Consider the following 20,091-nt stretch of genomic DNA (forward strand, 5'->3'; position numbering starts at 1 on the left):
ATCAACTGAATAAATGCACATGGTCCTCTTATATTTATGCAATTTGCAAATTTATCTTTGTCTGATCAGTTTTAAAACACTTCCCCTCTTTTTCTGCTCAGGCCAGGTTCTAATGAAATTGGCAGGATTCCCCCCAGCAGCAACACAGGTACACAGCTCCAGCCATGGAGGCACGGTGTTGTCAATTGGAGCTGCGCGCTGTTCATGACAGCACAGCTCCCACACAATAAACTGCAGAGGGGCTGTGGGGCCATAGCTGATGAATGGAAAGGAAGCAGAGGCCAAGTAGCAGCCCTCAGCGGTGCCTGCTTTTCGCCCCAGACTGCACAACTGTGTCTCACTTGAGACTCAGTGTAGGCCCCAGTATGCCAGCCCACTTCTGCCTGCTCATGATTTTCCTCCCCTCTGCCCACCAAGATTGATTTTTTTTAAACCACTTAGACACTGGCCACTTAGAGTCATTAATCATTAATTTTATCTACCTAATCATTTATTAATAAGCTTACTTTCTCTCAAGTTTTCATTTTCCCTTGATATTCACTTGTATCTACTCTAAATGACATCAGTCCATTATTGTCCTTCCCTTTTCCCTGAATTTTAAATCACCCTACATCCACGGAGAGACTGTAGTAAGCAAATATCATTTGGTTTGTTTTTGCACAGTTTCACGTTAACACACTATATATACAAGGGTGAAAGACAGAACACAGAGCAATTACTTTAGTCCTCTATCCAGGTTGGATATAAGGGAAAATTTATTCTTTGAAGAAATGGTGAGATTTTTGAAGAGGCTGCCAAGAGAGGTGGTGGAGTCACTGGCCCTGGAGGTGTTCAGGAAAAGGATAGATGTGGCACTGAGGGACATGGTTTAGTAGGCATGGTGCAGACAAATTGACAGTTGGACTGGATGATCTTAGTGGTCTTTTCCAGCCTTAGAATTTTATGATTTGGCATCTACCCTGTGATCCACTTACAGGTCACCCAGCAAAGTACCAGCTGCACCACTCTCCTGGGTGGCTCTAAGCAGCAGATACTGATGTTTGATAGGTCAATGGGCAACAAGATCACCTTAGGGGAATTAAATTAGAAAAACAGTAAGATAGGCTGAGAAATGTGAATTTGAAAGAAAAAAAAACATACTTTCCATCCCTAGTTACTTTCCTGATCCAATTATGGTTTATTCTTCAAGCAAGCTATAAATTATGAGTGGTATCTTTTAACAAATAACATGCAAAATCATAGTCATTTTTAAAAACCTAGGAACGGCAACCACAAATTAAGGAAGATTTCAATTCTGCATGCTTAAATGTATTCTAGGAGTTAAGACAAAGTTTACACTTTCTTTGAAGTGAATTTTTACATCTGGAACATTTTGGGTATGGTGTCCACCTTTTAATGTAAGATTTATTTATTTACTTATCTATTATTTTTCAGACATACATGCAGAAGCTTGCAAGACAATCAAATCACTGTTTTTCTGTGAGGGAAAAAAAACAACAGCAAACAACAAACAACAACAAACCAACAAAAAACAACCCACATCTTATCATCATTGAACTGTAAATGCAATACAGAGAGCCTGGCCCTTGCTGTGCTGGTAACTGATAACTACATTCATCTGATATAAAGCATACATGTGTACTGCCATGTAAATCTGGAACATAAAGTAGTTAAACAAGAAAATGAGATTTTATATGTAGAAACAGGCATAAAAAACTTTATGTATAGCTTCAGAAATAACACTATCCTAACCAGATGTAACAAATTTTATTATAACAATTATTTATCAAAAGGCAAAAGGGAAAAAATCTGATAAAAACAGCTCATGGGTTGTGATAAGGGAGATAGCTCACCAGCGACTGTCTCACAGGAAAAACAGACTCAAGGCAGGGAGAGAGAAATCAATATAAATTATTTCCTATTACTAAAAGCAAACTAGAAAACGCCTTACCTCCACCCACAGTCTCCGGACTCCTTCTCTGAGTGGTGCAGAGGAATGGGGGCTGCAGTCAGCAAGTGATATTTTTTCAATGAAAACTCCATAAAATCTTACCTTCAGCAGTTATATATAAGAAAGAAAACCAAACCAAGTAAACAGCTACTTTTTTTTCCCAGTTATAGTATATCCTCCTTGTTTTTCGAATGCAAGCAGCCTACCACAGTCTAGATTAAAGTCAGTGACGTATCACTATCTAGCTATTTTTACCTAGTTTAATAATCTTTAATTATCTGAATTTTTGTATTAGCCATGAATAACCCACATCCTTGAAGTTTCAGAATGTGCTGTCTTGCAGGAGACAGGACTGGACAGTCCTACACACTCCTCTCCAGTGAAACAAAGGTGCATGCTGTACTGGGATATAAAGAACAACTTATTAATAAGCTGTCTATTTTACAAGCTATTAATATAAAATTTCACAGCAATACACTTTTGTAATGACATAGTCACAAATCACAAACTGTTAATGGAAACTCTCACGTCTACTCACAACGATATGAATTTTCCTACTACTGCCAGGTATTAAGAGGAAAGCCCTTGCTTACTCAAGGAAAATCTCAAGAACAAAAAAACTAAAAAAAAGTAGCCTGATGCAGTTTGAAAGATGTAAAAAAATGCTCAGGGATTCTGTAATATTACAAGACTGTCCTCGCTGATCCACATGAAGCACATGAAGCATAAACCAAGATTCGACAAGCAAAATTAGAAAAAATCCTACCACAGACATGCAAAAACCAAACTATGCTATTAAAACATCACTTCTTACATTCAACAACATTTCAAAAGAAGCAAATGACTCAAAATTGCTAGGAGGAACCTTTACTGCATACCATACTGTTATGAATCGTTCTTTAAGAATATGAGGTACAGAATTGCAGTGAATGTAACAAAATAAAAGTAGTGGACACTAGATAGACAACCAGAAAAAGAATGGCTTTTTTTTTTCTTTAATCTCTCACTGATTCACAGGGTGATTTAAAGGAAATCATTTTATTCTTTAGTGCTCCACTTCTCTTTTTATTCTCATTTACTTACACTGTGAGTTATGATTGAGACCTTCTATGTTTACACAGCATCAGAAACAGAAACATCTGAGATAAATACATACTTTGAAGTGGTTCAGTAGCTATTTTAGTCATAATAAGCTGTTTTACTTATTTTTCAGCAGTACCTAATCTTACAGGTCCAGATACCTCTTCACATACTTCCTCAGTTTTTCCAAAAGTTTTCTGGACAGTTATTTACTGATATACTTAGCTCCTAAGGCAGAAGTATCCTGAACCAAGCACAGTTGGCTGTTTCCCTCTCAGACCTCAAAGCAATGCAGTGGCAATTCAAATGACATCATAAATGCCGGCAAGAACGTCCAAAGTCATTCACAGTCTTTACCACAGCTATCTACACCTCAGACATCACCAAATTGTTGGAAAATTCTTCCTAGAAAGTAAGACAACTAAAATCTAGATCCTAAGCTTGATCAAGTCTGAACACATTCTTCCTCTCAGCAAGTTGTCGTTATAGGGGGTATGCAGAAGGAGTACATCTGGTCTATTTTGCTTACCTGGTCAAAGGAGTCACAAACCAGAACATGCAAAGACAAATCTGACAAAGGTCATGTAGGTACAAACCAGTGGCACTAATTGGTAAGGATACATGGAGTGTAAAAAGGTTTAGTTTTCCTACCTAAAAATGGAAAAATAAGGAAGGTAGACAAAAACACAGAGTTATAAAATCCTGTTAGTCAGTACTAACCAAGTCAGTAATCAGAAGCAAATTTGATCAGCCACATTAATTGAGGGGCTATTAAGAAACTGCAGGCAAATCAGCACTTACCAACTGGTAAGGAGACAACCTTGAGGGTCCAGGATGTTGGAAAGGGTCAGTGGGACTGTGTAAAGCAATGGAGCAGTGTACAAGGGAAAGGGGAGTAGGGAAGACAGTTTTCTTAATTTCAGACACAGAAATCTCTGAAACTCTACCAGGTATTTATCATCCTGGACACCCTAATGGTACAATACATATTTGAAAAAACTGAATATGTCATGTTTTGTTCCATAATAGTTATTTTTAATTTGGTTCACTGAACTAAAGTTCTCACTGTACATGATGGTGACTTGAATGAGGTCAAATAAACAACAGAAAATGAATTAAAATACACTAAGGCCAAAGTGATCTTCAAGTAGTTTAAAAGCCAACTCATCTGACTGATGGTTAAAAATGTCATCCTCTTATCTTCTTGAACAACTTCACTGAAAAGCGATTGAGAGACCTCACACAAACCACATTCATTATCCATGTTTGCTGTCATTACAGACAGCAAAATCACATTTGGAAGACTGCTGACTCTCAAAACACTCAGAGTATATGTATTGCTGTCTAGGAATGGATTTAAGCATACCATAATCATACCATAAGCATACCATAACCATAATCTTTACAAAGCTGAAATACTGTGTCGTTTTTATTTCACAAGCTCTTCTAAACACTTACAATATTATGTAAGATTGCATAGTATTCCATTTTTATCTTTTATTGTCTAGCACTCATCATCAAGGAGATAAAATGCTTTGAAGAACTTACAGAGTCAAACTCTGCAGAGACCTACCAGGAGAGGCTCCAGGTGTGCAGCTCTCAAGTCACTTCAGGAGGTTTTCTCCTTTCATATTTCAAATCACTGAAGGAATGAGCTTAAAACAATTCCAAAGCATAGCCATAAATCCATATAATTATTGGTGGCGTATTTGTTTTTTGGAGGTTTATTTGTTTATTGCTGATGTTGTATTTTTGTTTTGTTTTGTTTTTATACTCTTTTTTTTTTTTTTCTTTGTGATGGTGGTGCTGGTAGGTTTTAAATTTTTTATTATGATTATTTTTAATGTATTATTATATTATTCAATATATAGAATCATTAAGTCCCACAAATATCTCCAAACTAGCAACAAATGCAGCTCATCTCCATTTACCTCATTAAATCAAAATCTAAATGCACTATTTAGATGAACAGCCATCACATTAAAAAGAAATCTTCATGAAAAACATAATCCAGATGTTGCTAATAAAGCTGTGCAAACAATATGTGGAAACAATCCATTCCAAAGTTCTTGTATTTCAGTTGGTGTACAACTTACTGCTTTCTGCAGCATTTTAAATATCCACCTTCTTCTGCAGAAATTTCCAAAGTGTGCTTAATACAGTCTGTAACATGCACTCCTCCAGGATTCATTCTAGACAGCTTTGTAACATAGTTGAGAGCCACTACCACAGCGGTATTTCATTTTGTGAAAATCTAGTTTCCTACTGAAACCAAATACTATGTGGGTTCATCCCTTGCCCAGGGTGTCTCCCAGAATCTGAAGATACAGCAGATAAGAACTGTTTGTGACTCCCTTATTTTCTTCTGAATTTCCTCCCTCTATTCACTGCCAAGAGGTTATGTGAGGTGATACCTCACCTGCTAAGCTACAATGAATGAATAGGGAATGCCAAAAAACTCGATCCTCATGGGGCAAAATCTGCTTTATTCAATTCCTGAAGGTTAAGGAAAGACAGGTATAGACATCTCTGCATACCAGCATTTCCCTCATAATGAACTTTTTTTATATAAAGCACCTCTTTTACTCCACATCTGGAGCATTCCACTGCGACAGGATAGAGTCTGTAGGGTTTGTATCTTTGCTGTTTGAAAGTACATCCTGTGTGAAAACAAAAATATTCCTAAAACAGAATTCTAGAAATGCCCTTCCAAACAAAATTATGCATCTGCATTGAAAGCAGGTTCTAATCTATCTATGCTACATCTAGACCCACAACCTTTATACGTCTAGCTAACACCTCATCTTCAAGGGGAAAATGAAAAATGCTCCCTTCAGTCAGAATTAGACCAGGGTTTCTCCTATTGGAAAAATTTATACATCTCTGTCTCAGGCTGGATAAAAAGATGGTAATGATAGGACACTAACTAAAAAACTGTTTAATCTATCAGAGAATCACAAAATGACCAGCATTGAGAGGGACCTCCCTCAAGCAGAGGCTGCCTAGTGCTGCTTGCGCAAGACCATGTCCAGACAAGCTTTTGAAGATCTCCAAGGAAAAAAACACAACTTCATTGGGTAAAACATCCCAGCATTTCCAATTAACAAGACTGGAGAGATAAGCATTTTTAAAGTATTTGCAATACTACATCATTTTGGGTAATGTTAAGGCCTGAAATTATCAACTGGAATAAATGCAGAAAAAACATCTGTGTTCTCACACACTGAAGAGATACATTAATGTACTACATTGTTGATTGCTTTAAAGAATTAACCTCTAAATTCTGAAAAGAGGAATCCCTCTAGCAGAATTTTTGCTTGCATAAGTTGTTATTAAAAAAAAAGGGAAACAAATTTCTCTCATACTCAAAAAGTGGCTCCTGCTCTCCCTGTATGTCTGTAATATCTCTTTGCCTCATATTGTAGCGTATTTGTATTGTCATTGTAGAATATTACATTTTTATTATACTCTGTGGGTTTTTTCCAGTTCTGAAAACACTTTTATTTAAGCCTAATTTTCTGTAAAACATAAATAAATATGTATTTTTCATTTAAAGATAGGGGAAAGTGAAATGTGAGAGTCTTATTGTGAAATCAATGATTGTGAAAATACTATAAAATGTGCACAAGTAAAACTGTTATTGAAATCATAATATCACAATAACTGAGCAGCTGACTATTGCACAATCCACTTTACTGTCTTCTTTATTGCTGTCATTAGGTTAGCAGGAAATAGAGTGCAATAAGATATAATAGTCAGCTATTAGAAAGGAGTTGATGTAAGAGTGATGCATGAATTTAGTGGAAAAGTACTTCACTTTTGAAATTTCTTTTTATAATTAGTATTATAAAACTAACTATTCCTGCACTATCTAAATCCATTGCAATAATTTCCCTCTGGCTGAAGCAGAATCCACTGCTGTGAGCAAAATCATCTGATTCTTTGAAAGCTGCCTTGATGATGAACACACACAACATACAGAATTCCAGCAGATGCTTTCAGATTCTAGGATTAAGGTAACTTTACATTAACGTCTTCCAGGGGCATTATTTACAAAACCTGGTATCCTTCAGCTTCACTGGGGTCTGAAGTCAGCAAGAAAATAATATAAAAAATATATAAAATATATTTTAAAAATAATATTAAAAAATTGTCACATCTTTGTTAATCACAAACAAGAAAAGCCATGAACTTGTACCAAATTCTGAGAATGCAGTATTTATATCACTGTATAAACTGTTGTTTTTATCATGCAGCGAATTGAAAGCCGTTTGCCATCATAGACTTTTGAACTGTACTGTTTGCACCTTAAATATACAGTGTAATCATATGTTGCACAATTAAAAATTGAGTACATGTATTACTAAAAAAAGCAAGAATTATCATGAAAATATTTTAAAACTATACTTCTGAAAGTCTAACAGGAAGCAAAATTCTTTGCATAGATCCTCATAATATAAGCATGGCTTTTGCCCCTTAAATTTACCTTTAGTCAGGGTACAAGAAACATAAATGCTTCCATGGTAAACACGTTATCGTAACAGATTTGTGAGCCAACTGTCTACGAAGAGTAATGACTGCCACAGGTTAATGCAAATCAGTCTCAGTAACAAAACAGAAAATTGTAACTTATTCTCATTATAAGACATTTTTCATAAAATGTCCACAGTAATAAAATTTATTGCTTGTTTCTAGATGTACTTTCAATATCTGGAGAAATGGAAAGGAGTATAGAAGGCAGAAGGAGTTTGCAGTACATTGCTTTCCACAGAAAATTTAGTTTTGGGAAACTAAGAAGTTGTGGCTTTGTAAAAGGATGGCCATGAATACTAAGTACGGCTCCTGTCTGCCAACTTACCGTCCTGAACTGAAAGCAAAAAGCCAAAAAGATATGGATTCACTCATACCTTTAAAAAAAAAAAAAAAAAAAAAAAAAAAAGTCTTTTAGTTAATGGTAAAAAATAGATACGGGAACTAGTTTATGCAAATCATCTCTATGTTTCTACAAATTAAACAAAATATCCATGGACAGGATATATATTCCCCACCTTGTAGATTTCACTGGCTTTCTGAATGTTTGTTCACTTGACTTCCTCTTAGTTTTGGAAGGTAATTTGCCATTTGGCATCAGCTGCATTTCATTATTTCCAAAAGATTTGTGTTTTTCTCCTCCCTAGAGTGTCATTATAAATACATCTAGGTATAAAAGACATTAGGATTCCACCTAAGATCTTCAGGATCGTAAGATCTCACACCAAAAATGCATGTCATCTGCAGCAGGATGAGTAACAGCTATCACCCACTTTTTACATGGTGCTTTTGCATTCAAAAACAGATTGTGGCTCCTAAGCAAACTGATGAGACAATTTTTCAGATCCCAAAAGCTTACTTGTTATTTTCAGCCAAGGAAAGAACTTACATCAGTCAAACTAAATTGCCTGAGACCACTGTCTCCATTAACCATATAGGAAATGCACACTTTTGTACAGCACAATGGATTATTTCCAACACCAGAGACAAGCTACTAAGCTCCAAATAAGACTATGTCTAGTTTAGCATCTGAAGTTACATAAGGTGTATTCCAAACTGCATTTCTTTTGTGACCTTCTTTCTCATGTGGTTCTTTTATTAATTAAAACTCAAAGCTGTGTACTCTATGATCTTACAGAATTTGAAGGAGCTCATTTTCATGTTACTACTTAATGAATGAAAATCAGCAGCTCAATTTTTCAGTGTTAGCAGAAAAAGAACAACGTACAAATACAAGGTCCTCTCCAAAATACATGTTAGAAAGGTAAGGAAAGATGGGGAGGAAGGGATTCTTTATCAGGGAGCATAGTGTCAGGACAAGGGGAAACGGTCTTAAACTAAAAAAGGCGACTTTTAGGTTAAATGTTAGGAGGAAATTATTTATCTAGAAGTTAGCAAGACACTGCTACATGCTATCCCAAGAAGCTGTGGATGTCCCATCCATGAGGTGTCCATGGGGCCCTGGACAGCTTGACACAGTGGGTGACAATCTTGCCCATAGCAGGGGGTTGGAACTGGATGGGCTTTCAAGTCCCTTCAAACTCAAACCATTCTGTTATCCTTTGGTATGCTTACAGACTGTATGAGGAAGGCAACAAAGATTTGAACACATGGATTTATTTCATTTTATATGAAATACATCACATGACTGCACACGACAGAATGCAGCCAATAGCTTCTCAAAGCCATAAACGTGTAACTGAGACTAAACAACTCTTAATTTCTCTAAGACTGACAGGCAAAGTATCTGTAGGCAAAAACCAAAAATTCAAATTGAAAACAGGAAGTCAAAAACCATAAAAATACAAAGACTGCAAATGGACAAAGAGAGAACAGCAAAGGAATGTGGGGTAAAAAAAGAAATAAAGATTCCCAGTTTGGATCTTCAGAGATCTTTGGATCTTTCAGAGGGACCTCGACAGGCTGGAGGGCTGGGCTCGGGTGAACCTAATGAGGTTCAACACGGCAAAGTGCAGGGTTTTGCATTTGGGCCGGAAGAACCCCAGGCACCTGTACAGGCTGGGAGGAGCGGCCCTTGAGAGCAGCTCGGCAGAGAAGGACCTGGGGGTCCTGATGGACGAGAGACTGAACATGAGCCAGCAGTGCGTTCTGGCAGCTCGAAAGGCAAATGGGATCCTGGGCTCCATCAGGAGAGGGGTGGCCAGCAGGGACAGGGAGGTGATTGTCCCTCTCTACTCGGCTCTTGTGAGACCCCATCTGGAGTACTGTGTCCAGGTGTGGAGCCCTCAGTACAAGAAAGACAGAGAGATTTTGGAAAGGGTCCAGAGGAGGGCGACTAAGATGATCAGGGGGCTGAAGCACCTCCCCTATGAGGACAGGCTGAGGGAGTTGGGCTTGTTCAGCCTGGAGAAGAGAAGGCTGCGGGGTGACCTCATTGCAGCCTATCAATACCTGAAGGGAACCTACACCCAGGAGGGGAGTAAACTCTTCAAAAGGGCTGACAACAGCAGGACTAGGGGAAATGGTTTTAAGTTGAAGGAGGGAAGATTTAGGTTGGATGTTAGGGGGAAGTTCTTTACTAGGAGAGTGGTTAGGCCCTGGAACGGGCTGCCCAGGGAGGTTGTGGATGCCCCGTCCTTGGACGTGTTTAAGGCCAGGTTGGACGGGGTCCTGGGCAACCTGATCTGAATGTGTATGTTTGGTGGCCCTGCTAGGCAGGGGGGTTGGAACTACATGATCCTTGGGGTCCCTTCCAACCCGGGTGATTCTGTGATTCTGTGATCTGTGATTCTGTGATCTTTTCTCATTTTATTCATCTGCTACATGTAGAGCTTTCATTTTAGCACTAATCACACAAAAATCAAAAACTATCTGGAACAAAAAGAAGAAAATGAGAGCACTAATATTTGCGTAACAATCAGGGCTCTTAACTCTCAGTAGATATTGTGTGGATCAGAATTTCCCAGATATTTTTTACTACAAATTCCTCTAAAATCAAAGTCCTGTATGATTCCTTGTCCCGAAGTCACCACTGAATATTTTCCTTGGTTTCAAAGTTTTTGCTACTCAAGAATGAATTGTATTTTGGTAAAAGTGCATTCAGATAAAAGCTTCCTAAGGTTATTTTTGTAAAGAATTGCATGGGTCAGGTTCAAAGCCAAAGCTTTACTGAATTACTTATTTTATTAATAGCTACCAGATGAAAACAGAGTCCTTAATGTTTCTTAATGAGCATTCAACTGAGGTCTCTTGTACAAGTACAACAAGAACATGTAAATATAGTAAACCTTTTCCCTGAGCTTCCAATCGAGAGCTATTATCTTTGCCAGTAGCTGACAGCAATTGATTTACTGTGATCTCAACACTAATTATACCTACAGGGGGTAACTGCACTGATAAATTACTATTTACCTTCTCATGTGGATTCTAAACAACATGATCACACTTTTTCAAATGGTACTGTCTCTTGATAACAGCCTCACGTGCCTCTGTGAAAGTATAAATATTCTGAGTATTATTATTAGTTGTTTCACTGTTTAAAGTGGTGATGGACTTTGAGTAATTTGAACAAAGGATCCATGCCATGATACAACAGGTGATTATTTTTTCTTCTCCAAGGTCAATTCAGAAAGGGTAAATTAACTATAGGTTACTGGTGCACAGTACCTATTAAGACAATATGATGAGGCTGCAAAAGTCTGAACAGTGAATTCTGAATTGCTTAATGATTTTTTATAATTAAAATTCAAATCACAATTGAGTCCAAAGTAAAATGCTTAAGTTCCAGGAGAGCAAATCTGCTTGAGGGAGGATGTTCAAGAACAAGAAAGTTAAGTTATACTGTAATGGGCGCTTTGAAAATCTACAGTAAGATGACCTTACCTTTCAGTACTTTAGCTAAAAATTAAGATCATGACTTTATATCCTTTGACCTAATATCATAAAAATCTATTCATTACCAGAGTCTATTCATTACAACTGTCAGTATAAAGAGTGTAGTTTGAGAGACAGTGTACATAAAATTATGTTTCAGTTGAAATTCAGGAACCATTTTGGCAACTGGATTAGTTGTTAGCATACCTGGTGAACTTCTGAGTAGGGTATTATCAGCCTCCAGTATCTGTAATCTTTGGTTAAAATACTGCCAGCTAAGAAAACTTCAAAATTATGCAAGAAACATTAAAACAATGTTAAAAGCTATGAACACTATGAGAATTCGCTCCAAGATTTCAGGCAGAAGTGCAATCTGATTGGCATACATATTGTAATAATCTTTTATAAAACATATATAGCATTAGAAAAGACAAAACAAAATCAGTAACAGCAACGTAAAACAATGTGGGAGCAAAAGCAAAGCACCTGCGGATTTTTCTCATGACATCACATAATCCTAAATTTTTTGACACATTATATAAATTTGAATGTTTCTATTTTTGTATATTTCTAGTATAAGTATTAATAAGGATGAGTCAGAAGATTACTTGTGGGCTGATTGAAAATAATAATGGTCTGGGGGAAAAGCTTGTTTCCTATCTATCTGAAGTCTAACTAGAATCTTACGTCAAACATTGTATTTCTAACCAGGTAAAGCTACCTGTAAGATATAAGAATCAGCACTTGCTAGAGAATATTTCATTTTGTTTTAAATCTACAGATGACATGCTGCCAATGCAGCCAACATGTTTCATGTCTGCTCAAAGAAATGCAGTGAATTTAAATGCTCCAGGGTTAATTTTCATGGCTATTGTATACTGCCATTATGCTGCTCCTATTTTCTTTCTCCATATAATCATAAAAATATTTCAGCAAATTATAACAGAGGTGATGATTAACATCATATGAAAAAACAGAATTTCAACATGGAATACTTAATGTTTACAACAAAAATGACTGATTTAATGAGAAGTGTTTACCTCCAGTAAGCTATTAAGATCATCATACCTCCAACACACACAATTACATCATCTAGTAAATAAAGAAAAGCATTCTTTAAACCATGGGGGTAAGCAGCAGAAAGGAAGAAATTTATCAGTGCTTAATGAAGAGCTTGGCCTATTTTAAGTGCAGAAAATATTTATGGATCTCTAACTTCAATAACAGCATCCAAACTATGTGGAGATTTCCAGTTTCAAGTGGGTTATTCTAGTCAATGTTATTTTTCTGCATAACAGCCCCCATTGAAATAAATTTCTGTCCATGGTACAAAGCAAATGAACATCCTGCCAAGAAAGAATAGTTTTGTCTACAAAATGTGACTTTGTAAAACTTGGCAAAAGGATGGGCTACAGAATGACTAATCAAGTGAACCTATCATGAACAGCAGGAAATAATAAGAGTAATTTTAATTCAACATTTTGTCAATATCATCTTGCAAAGTGATATAATTAAAGGACACTTTAATTCCCTGTCTATAAACAATTTATAAAATATGATGATAAAGGTCCTTAACAGCACTCCATCACTTAAATAGTTTTGTCTGCAGTGTCGGAAACAACTGCTCCAAAAAGGCAGTCCTGATAGGTGACTGATCAACTCTTCAGAAATTTGTTAGTTCATTTTTCCTTTCTAGCAGATAAAGAATAGCTATGGTTATCTCATGACAGCAATGCCAAGAACATCAGATCTAAAGTTTGGTAATACCACAAGAAGTAAGTGAGATAGAATCACAGTATCCACAACTAACAGTACAAGTAACCACAGAGCCTGACAAAAAAGTGAAGGTTACACATTTACAAGTCAGCCATTCACGTGGTTTTTTTTCGTTTGTTTGTTTGTTTTTTTTTAATTTCATTTCAGTTGGGCTTTCTTCTGCCCATCTTAATACCTAAATTTGGGTAACAATTAAATTCCACCCAAAGTGCAAAATAATTTAGACCAGATGACAGATGACAAAGACTGATCTGCATGTGAAAACAACACTAAACTTGTTTACTGACAGAAAAAGGTAAATTCTGCCAAAGAAATAGAAAATGAAACTATATTGTGACAAAGACATTTTATTCTATTATGTTCACCAGAAACCACTAAATTTTTCTAAGTGAAACAAATTAAACAGTATTCATCCAAGGCTATTACAAACTACTGAATAAATTATCTGGATATTCAGAAAATATTTGATTCTGATAATTTCTGAAAGATGGGGAAAAAATAATCTGATTATAATAAAAAAAAATTGAAAAAGGTTTAAAATTTGAAAAGTTCTTTCATATAATTTATGCTATCCTCATACGACAAAATGGTGTAGCATTTTGGGAAACAGCAAATTCAGAAAGTTCTTAAAAGGTATAGAATAAAAGCACAATTAATCTAATACATAACTTTAAGGGAAACAGACCTTCTTGGCAACCTTCTTAATTTTTAAAGAGGTAAATAAGATGATAACATAAATTATATCCATTAATAATTAAGAAAAACCATTGTTTGAAGCGAAAACGTGATCAACTTTAGATCACTGCAGTTAGAAGACCATGAGGTTTTCCAAGCTCCTGTGTGCTGATTTACTGTGTTTCTTAGAACAAAATATAAAATCACTGCTGATACAATTTGCAGACAACAAAAACCTGGTGGAGATACAAATAATGAAGCAGTCGGGCCAACAGGCAAAGCTGGATCTTGTGGAAATATGCAGTTACTGCACAGACCAGTTCAAAATATATCTGCCAAATGAAAGGTCAGAGGTTTGTAAGGGGAGTGTAGAATCAAAGAATCATGGAATCATAGAATGGTTTGGGTTGGAAGGGACACAAGGATCATTAAGCTTCAATACCCCTGCCATAGGCAGGGCCACCAACTTCCATATCTAATACTAGACCAGGCTGCACAGGGCCCCATCCAATCTGGCCTTGAACACCTCTGGGGTCAGGGTACCTACAATCCCTCTGGGCAGCCTGTTCCAGCACCTCACCACTCTCTCTGTAGAGAACTTCCCCTTGATATCCAACTTAAATTACCCCTCCTCCAACTTAAAACCATTTCCCCTTGTCCTGCTGTTATCTACACTTGTAATGAGTTGACTCCCCTCCTATCTGTAGGCTCCCTTTAGGTATTGAAAGGCTTCAATTAGGTCACCTCACAACCTTCTCCAGGCTGAATAAACCCATCTCCCTCAGCCTGTCTTCGTAGGGGAGGTGCTCCAGTCCCCTGATCATCTTTGTGGCCCTCCTTTGGACCCTCTCCCACAACTCTCTGTCCTTCTTGTACTGGGGGCTACAAAGATGTCCAGGTCTGGACACAGTACTCCAGATGGGGCCTCAGGAAGGCAGAGTAGAGTGGGACAATTGCCTCTCTGTCCCTGCTGGACATCCCTCTTCTGTTGGAGCTCAAGATACCATTTACTTCCTGCAAGAGCACAGAGTAATGTAGTATCTTATAATAAGCTGATACAGAATGTCCTATATATTGACACACAGAGAGCTAAACTCAGATTCCTCTTATGACCACATGGTTATACAGGATAACACAATCTTTGGGACCATATAAAGTCAGAATTGATACACATATCTGCTTTTTGCAAAGGCTAAGAAATTATTTTTGTCATGTGGTTGATGGTTGATTGGTTGTGGCAATGGTTGTAACATTATCGAAAACCTTAATTCTGCCAACCATCATTAGTCTAGCTCTAGTTGGTGCTTAAAACTCATTCTAATAAACAACAGGAAGGAACAAAATCAACAGCAACATATTGCCAGGCATGAACTCATGCAGAATACCAAAAAGTAGAGGCAATACATGAAAGGAAAGCAAAAATATCCAAGCTTTTCTTGCAGAAAATGTATAACATAACATATGCAGCAAACTAATTAAACAATTATGCAAATTTGTGCCTTCCTTAAAAATCTTAAGACAGTCACACACATCCAGCAACTACTGTGAAAAAGATTTTATGCTACTGAGCAGATAAAAGAAAGAACAGCAGGCAGCTTACATGTATGTCAATGGTTTACGGGCTGGGTAGGCCCAGTTCCATGACTAGCAGGGCGGAGGGATTTCCCAAAAACTGCTCCTCCAGAAAAACGGAACAGGGGACCACAAAATAATTAAAAACAGCAGCAACGGTCTGAGGAGAAACAAACTAATTTACTAAATATAGTGTTGGAATGCAAGATAACACGCTATAATACAATATAATTATAATTGAAACTAATAAATCATGTATAATGAGAGAGAGAACGTTCAAAAAGTAGATAGGCCTCACCACAAGGCTGAGGTGAGATGCGCAGTCCAGTTGAACAGCAGGGAGACAAAGAAGAGCGGACGAAGAAGGGCGCATCAGGTGACCTTGCCAGGAGTGACCTTGCCATCTCCTCTCTGTGACTGCAAAGTCCCCTGGGGAATGTAGTTCTCTTTCTCTTCCGGGCAGGTACCGCGAACTTGAGCATTAACAGTTAAAGTCCCAGTGCCCCATGATGTTATGATGTGGAATACCAAAAGCCAAAAATCACAAAACCATGACACATGCATAAGGAGTATTACTTTTTAAAATAAAGACACCGTCTTTCTCACAGATGGTCTTATTTCATACTTTTTCTTCCCATTTGTTGTGTAAAGGCTGCTCTGAAAGTAATGCCTCCTATTTTATTATGTTGGCCCACAGTTGACAGAAGATTGGTGGTATGGTAGTAGAGGTTGAACCTTCCCAACAATATTCCATTATATTTTGTTGCCATGCGACAAATGGCAGCAGAGAGGCAGTCCGACAAAATGGTGTTTGACATGAGAGTGCATATGAAGCAAAGGTGTGCCACTGAATTCCTCCATGCGGAAAAAAATGCATCTATATTCATTGGCGCTTACTGAATATTTTTGGAGATCAACGAGTGGATGTGAGTACAGTGAGCTGGTGGGTGGTGCACTTCAACAGTAGCGACAGCAAGACTGAAGACAAGCCTCATTCTGGGTGACCATTCAGATTTTAGTAAGTGCAGCTTGCAGGTTCTTGTAACAAGATTTTAGGAAAGTTGGAAAGGGAAAGGGAAAGGGAAAGGGAAAGGGAAAGGGAAAGGCAAAGGGAAAGGGAAAGAGAGAAAGAGAGAAAGAGAGAAAGAGAGATGACTAACTGTAAGGACAACAGTAGTGACCTGACAACATAACTTTTGAAATATTATCACCTAAAAGCTGCATTTAATATTAATAGCTCATGAGAGATTCTGTACGTTAATAAAATAATTCTGTTATGATGACACATGGACAATTAGGTATTCTAAAATCATGTGTACCAGAAATGTCATTTGCAATACACTGAATCACATTTACCCTGATACTTTCATGTCCAGGCTTTACTATTATTTACAAAGCTTACAACTAAATTGAGGATTCAGTGTTGAGAGGTAAAATAGATATAATTCAAGAACTTGACATTCTTTCCTGCAGAGTTCCACATTTTCTTTGCAGTGCTTAACAGTGACAGAAACCTGTTTCAACTATTATCAAAAACATACAGAAATTGACAAGAGATCAATCAGGTAGAGATCACTCACTGCATGATGACAGCAACATACTGTCACAATATCCCATGTACGAAAAAAAACAAGCAAGAGATTTCAAATCATCACTGTTTCTGCATGCAGTACTGACAGCCAGTCAAGAACAGGGGTCAAAATTTCTGATTAAACTGATTTTATTCATTTTCTTTTTAGCACTGCAAACATATCTCATAAAATCAAACTTTATGAAAACCTCTTTGCCTATAGTCAATTCAGGTGAAATAATTAGGATCAACTTGTGGGTTTAAACATTGTCTTATAATATTTTCTGAGTATTATGCTTCAAATTTGACTAGTCATTGAAAATTACATAGAATAAATAATATATAAAATAGAATAAAACATACAAAGTATAGATGCCACAATTATGACAAGAATTTGTTTACAAAACTAACAAACATAAAAGCTAAATCATCAGTCTCATATGCTATAAAACCATATAGTTATCTTCAATAATAACTGAAGTATATGCTATTATTATTATACACCCAGAGAAACTATTACCATTAGCTCATATGAGTACAAATATTTTCAGTTCTATCCCTTTTCCTTACTCTGGGGGAGAATTTCAGGGACCATACTCTTTGATTTTCAGTAAAATGTGTAACTTCATTTTACTTCAGCCATATTAAGTGCTTTAACCAAGTTCAATAGAAGACAGAATATGTGCAAAAGCAGCACTCAGATCTTATTTATGGTAAAGTTTAAGAGACTCACTACACACTGCCATATGCTTTCTTTTTAGACATACTGTAGTGGCAATGGAATGTCTTTGCATGCTTGTTTTTCTACACTTACAGTGCAATGCAAGTTCTTCATTTTTTCTAATTGTTTGGGAAAGACTGCAGCATAAATTATTAGTACATAGATTCTAGGTATCCTATACATTCATGAACCACCATAGCCTAATTACTGAAAAATAATTAAACCATAACTTAAGTATTATTTATTAGGGAAAAATATTGAACTTACAAAAACTTGCCAAACAATCAATTGCTCCTCTGCTTTTCTCACTTCTGACTGGTTGTGCACTCCAGAAGAAGATAGAATGTAGCCTTTACTAATTAACTACTCCATCACTACAATTTAGTTTAAGAGTGAATGGCTTTTATGTTAGGAATGAATGACAGGAGAATTCCACTGAACTTACTGAAACTCTGGGCATTTATCACATGCTATTTCACATACTATTGCTGAACAATGTCAGCCTCACCTTCTTAAAAAGCCTTTATGAAATACAAAGTATATGACCACTATACTTCAGCAATGATCCCTCCAAACAATAAAGAACAGCTCTCCAAGTAGTTTGCGATTAAATGGTTCTGTGAACCCTTCTTGTTTGCTTAGCACATTCTTTTGCAAAGTCTAGGAAACTTATTCAACTGATCAAGATGTTGCTTGGTAGCAGTTTCATCATTTGTTTCTTACTGGGAAGATTAAACCAAGAGCATTTCAGCGCCGCAGTCAATCTCCACCACGGTGAGTCAACTGAGAAAGGCAATGCAGAAAAGATCTAATCTGAAATTCACATAAACACAATTGCTAATCAGATGCAGCTTCTGATAAAAATTCCACTTAAAGCTTTTTGCTTTAGATATCACAAGCAAGAAGAAGGAACTGTTTAGCACAACATTAGGAGATAACTTGAAAACTCTTGTCATTCAAAAGAGGAGAAAAAAGAAAAGAAAAACCCAAATGCTAGTAGCTAAATGTTATAAGAATTTTAATTATGTGCTGCTATAATAGCGTTTTATTAAAAGCAGACTATGGACAGACTGAATGAAGTGACATAAGAGTAATTTCTAGTGACACCTAATATACTTAAGCTTCAAGTTTTACCAATAAATTAAATACAGCTGTGACTATCTTTTGTCACTGAAGACAATCTTCATGGAATGACCAACTTCCACTCTGAAACAGCATGCAGACTGCCAACAACAGATGTTCTCGAGGCATTCTGACTGCAGAACTCTATAGAGGAAGCTTTTGGTATTGTGCTAAATGACTCATAAACAAGCCAAGGGCTGTTTGGACAATTAAAAAAGCCAACTCCAGAACACGGCATGTACCCTGATATTTTCTGATTAATAAAAACACAGCTTTACTTTCCAAAGACTTAAAGTTCTTAGCTGGAACTTAAATGGAGCACAGGTCAAGGTTGGAAAAAATGTTAGTAAACATTCAGTGACAATGCAGCGAGAGGAACTGTTTTATCATCTGTAGATCACATGATATTTAAAAGTCCTAACTTTAAGATTAAACACTAGTAAAAATGCCTTTACCAAGAAAGTTGTCAAACACATTGATGCCCCATACCTTCAAGTTTCCAAGAAGCATTTGGACAACGCTCTGATTAATGTGCTTTAACTTTTGGTTAGCCTTGAATAGGTCAGGCAGATGGACTAGATGTACTTTGAATATCCCTTCTAACTCAACTGTTCTATTCTATTTCTTACTCACTAGACAAACATTGTGTTTCTAAGTTTCATTTTAGAAGTCTACACATCAAAACATAGGGCTAACTTTAGGTAAAACAACTGGAATACACTGAAAGAGGTCTCTGCTGATAATGAAGAAAATAGCACATGCGTGCCGCCCTACATAAGAAAGTAAGTTACCCACAGGACACACACAGAGGTTATAGTTGACATAGGACAAAAAGTGATTTATTTAGTGAATAATAAATCAGGGAATAAGCATAAATATGTCAAAGCATAAGATTACCAATCCAAATGCATTCTAATTTTTCATTTTAGTGATTTTTTTTTCATTAGTAGGCCTCTACTGACCTCTGACATAATAGAGATGTCATGCTTTGATGGTTTTTAATACAGAACAGAACTTTATTAGTCCCAGCAACCATCCAGCTTACCAGTTATGACAACCTACAACACTGCAGATTAGCACATAAATGCAAAAGTAGATATTACTCATTACAATCACCCTTTGAAATTTTATTGAAGTGTACTTCAGTGAAAAGTACTTATGCTAAAAATAACATTAATGTATTGTGTACTTAACAACCATTCAGTATCTTACTACGCTTGCAAATGCAAAAATCTAACGTGATTTCACTACCATATTATT

The 20,091-nt window shown here is 36.7% G+C and overlaps 1 protein-coding gene across 1 annotated transcript in view; it reads right to left on the reverse strand.

Moving 5' to 3' along the window:
* GPC5 (glypican 5) overlaps positions 1–20,091 on the reverse strand; it is a gene marked incomplete at its 5' end in the record, with an annotated part of 595,457 nt that overhangs the window by 542,997 nt on the left and 32,369 nt on the right. Inside the window, 2 exon segments of the mRNA XM_048963011.1 lie at positions 3,628–3,682; positions 17,528–17,547. Coding sequence (XP_048818968.1) covers positions 3,628–3,682; positions 17,528–17,547 — 75 coding nt within the window.

The sequence above is a fragment of the Lagopus muta genome, chromosome 1, assembly GCF_023343835.1.
Source record: "Lagopus muta isolate bLagMut1 chromosome 1, bLagMut1 primary, whole genome shotgun sequence".
In the NCBI taxonomy this organism is placed as follows: domain Eukaryota; kingdom Metazoa; phylum Chordata; class Aves; order Galliformes; family Phasianidae; genus Lagopus; species Lagopus muta.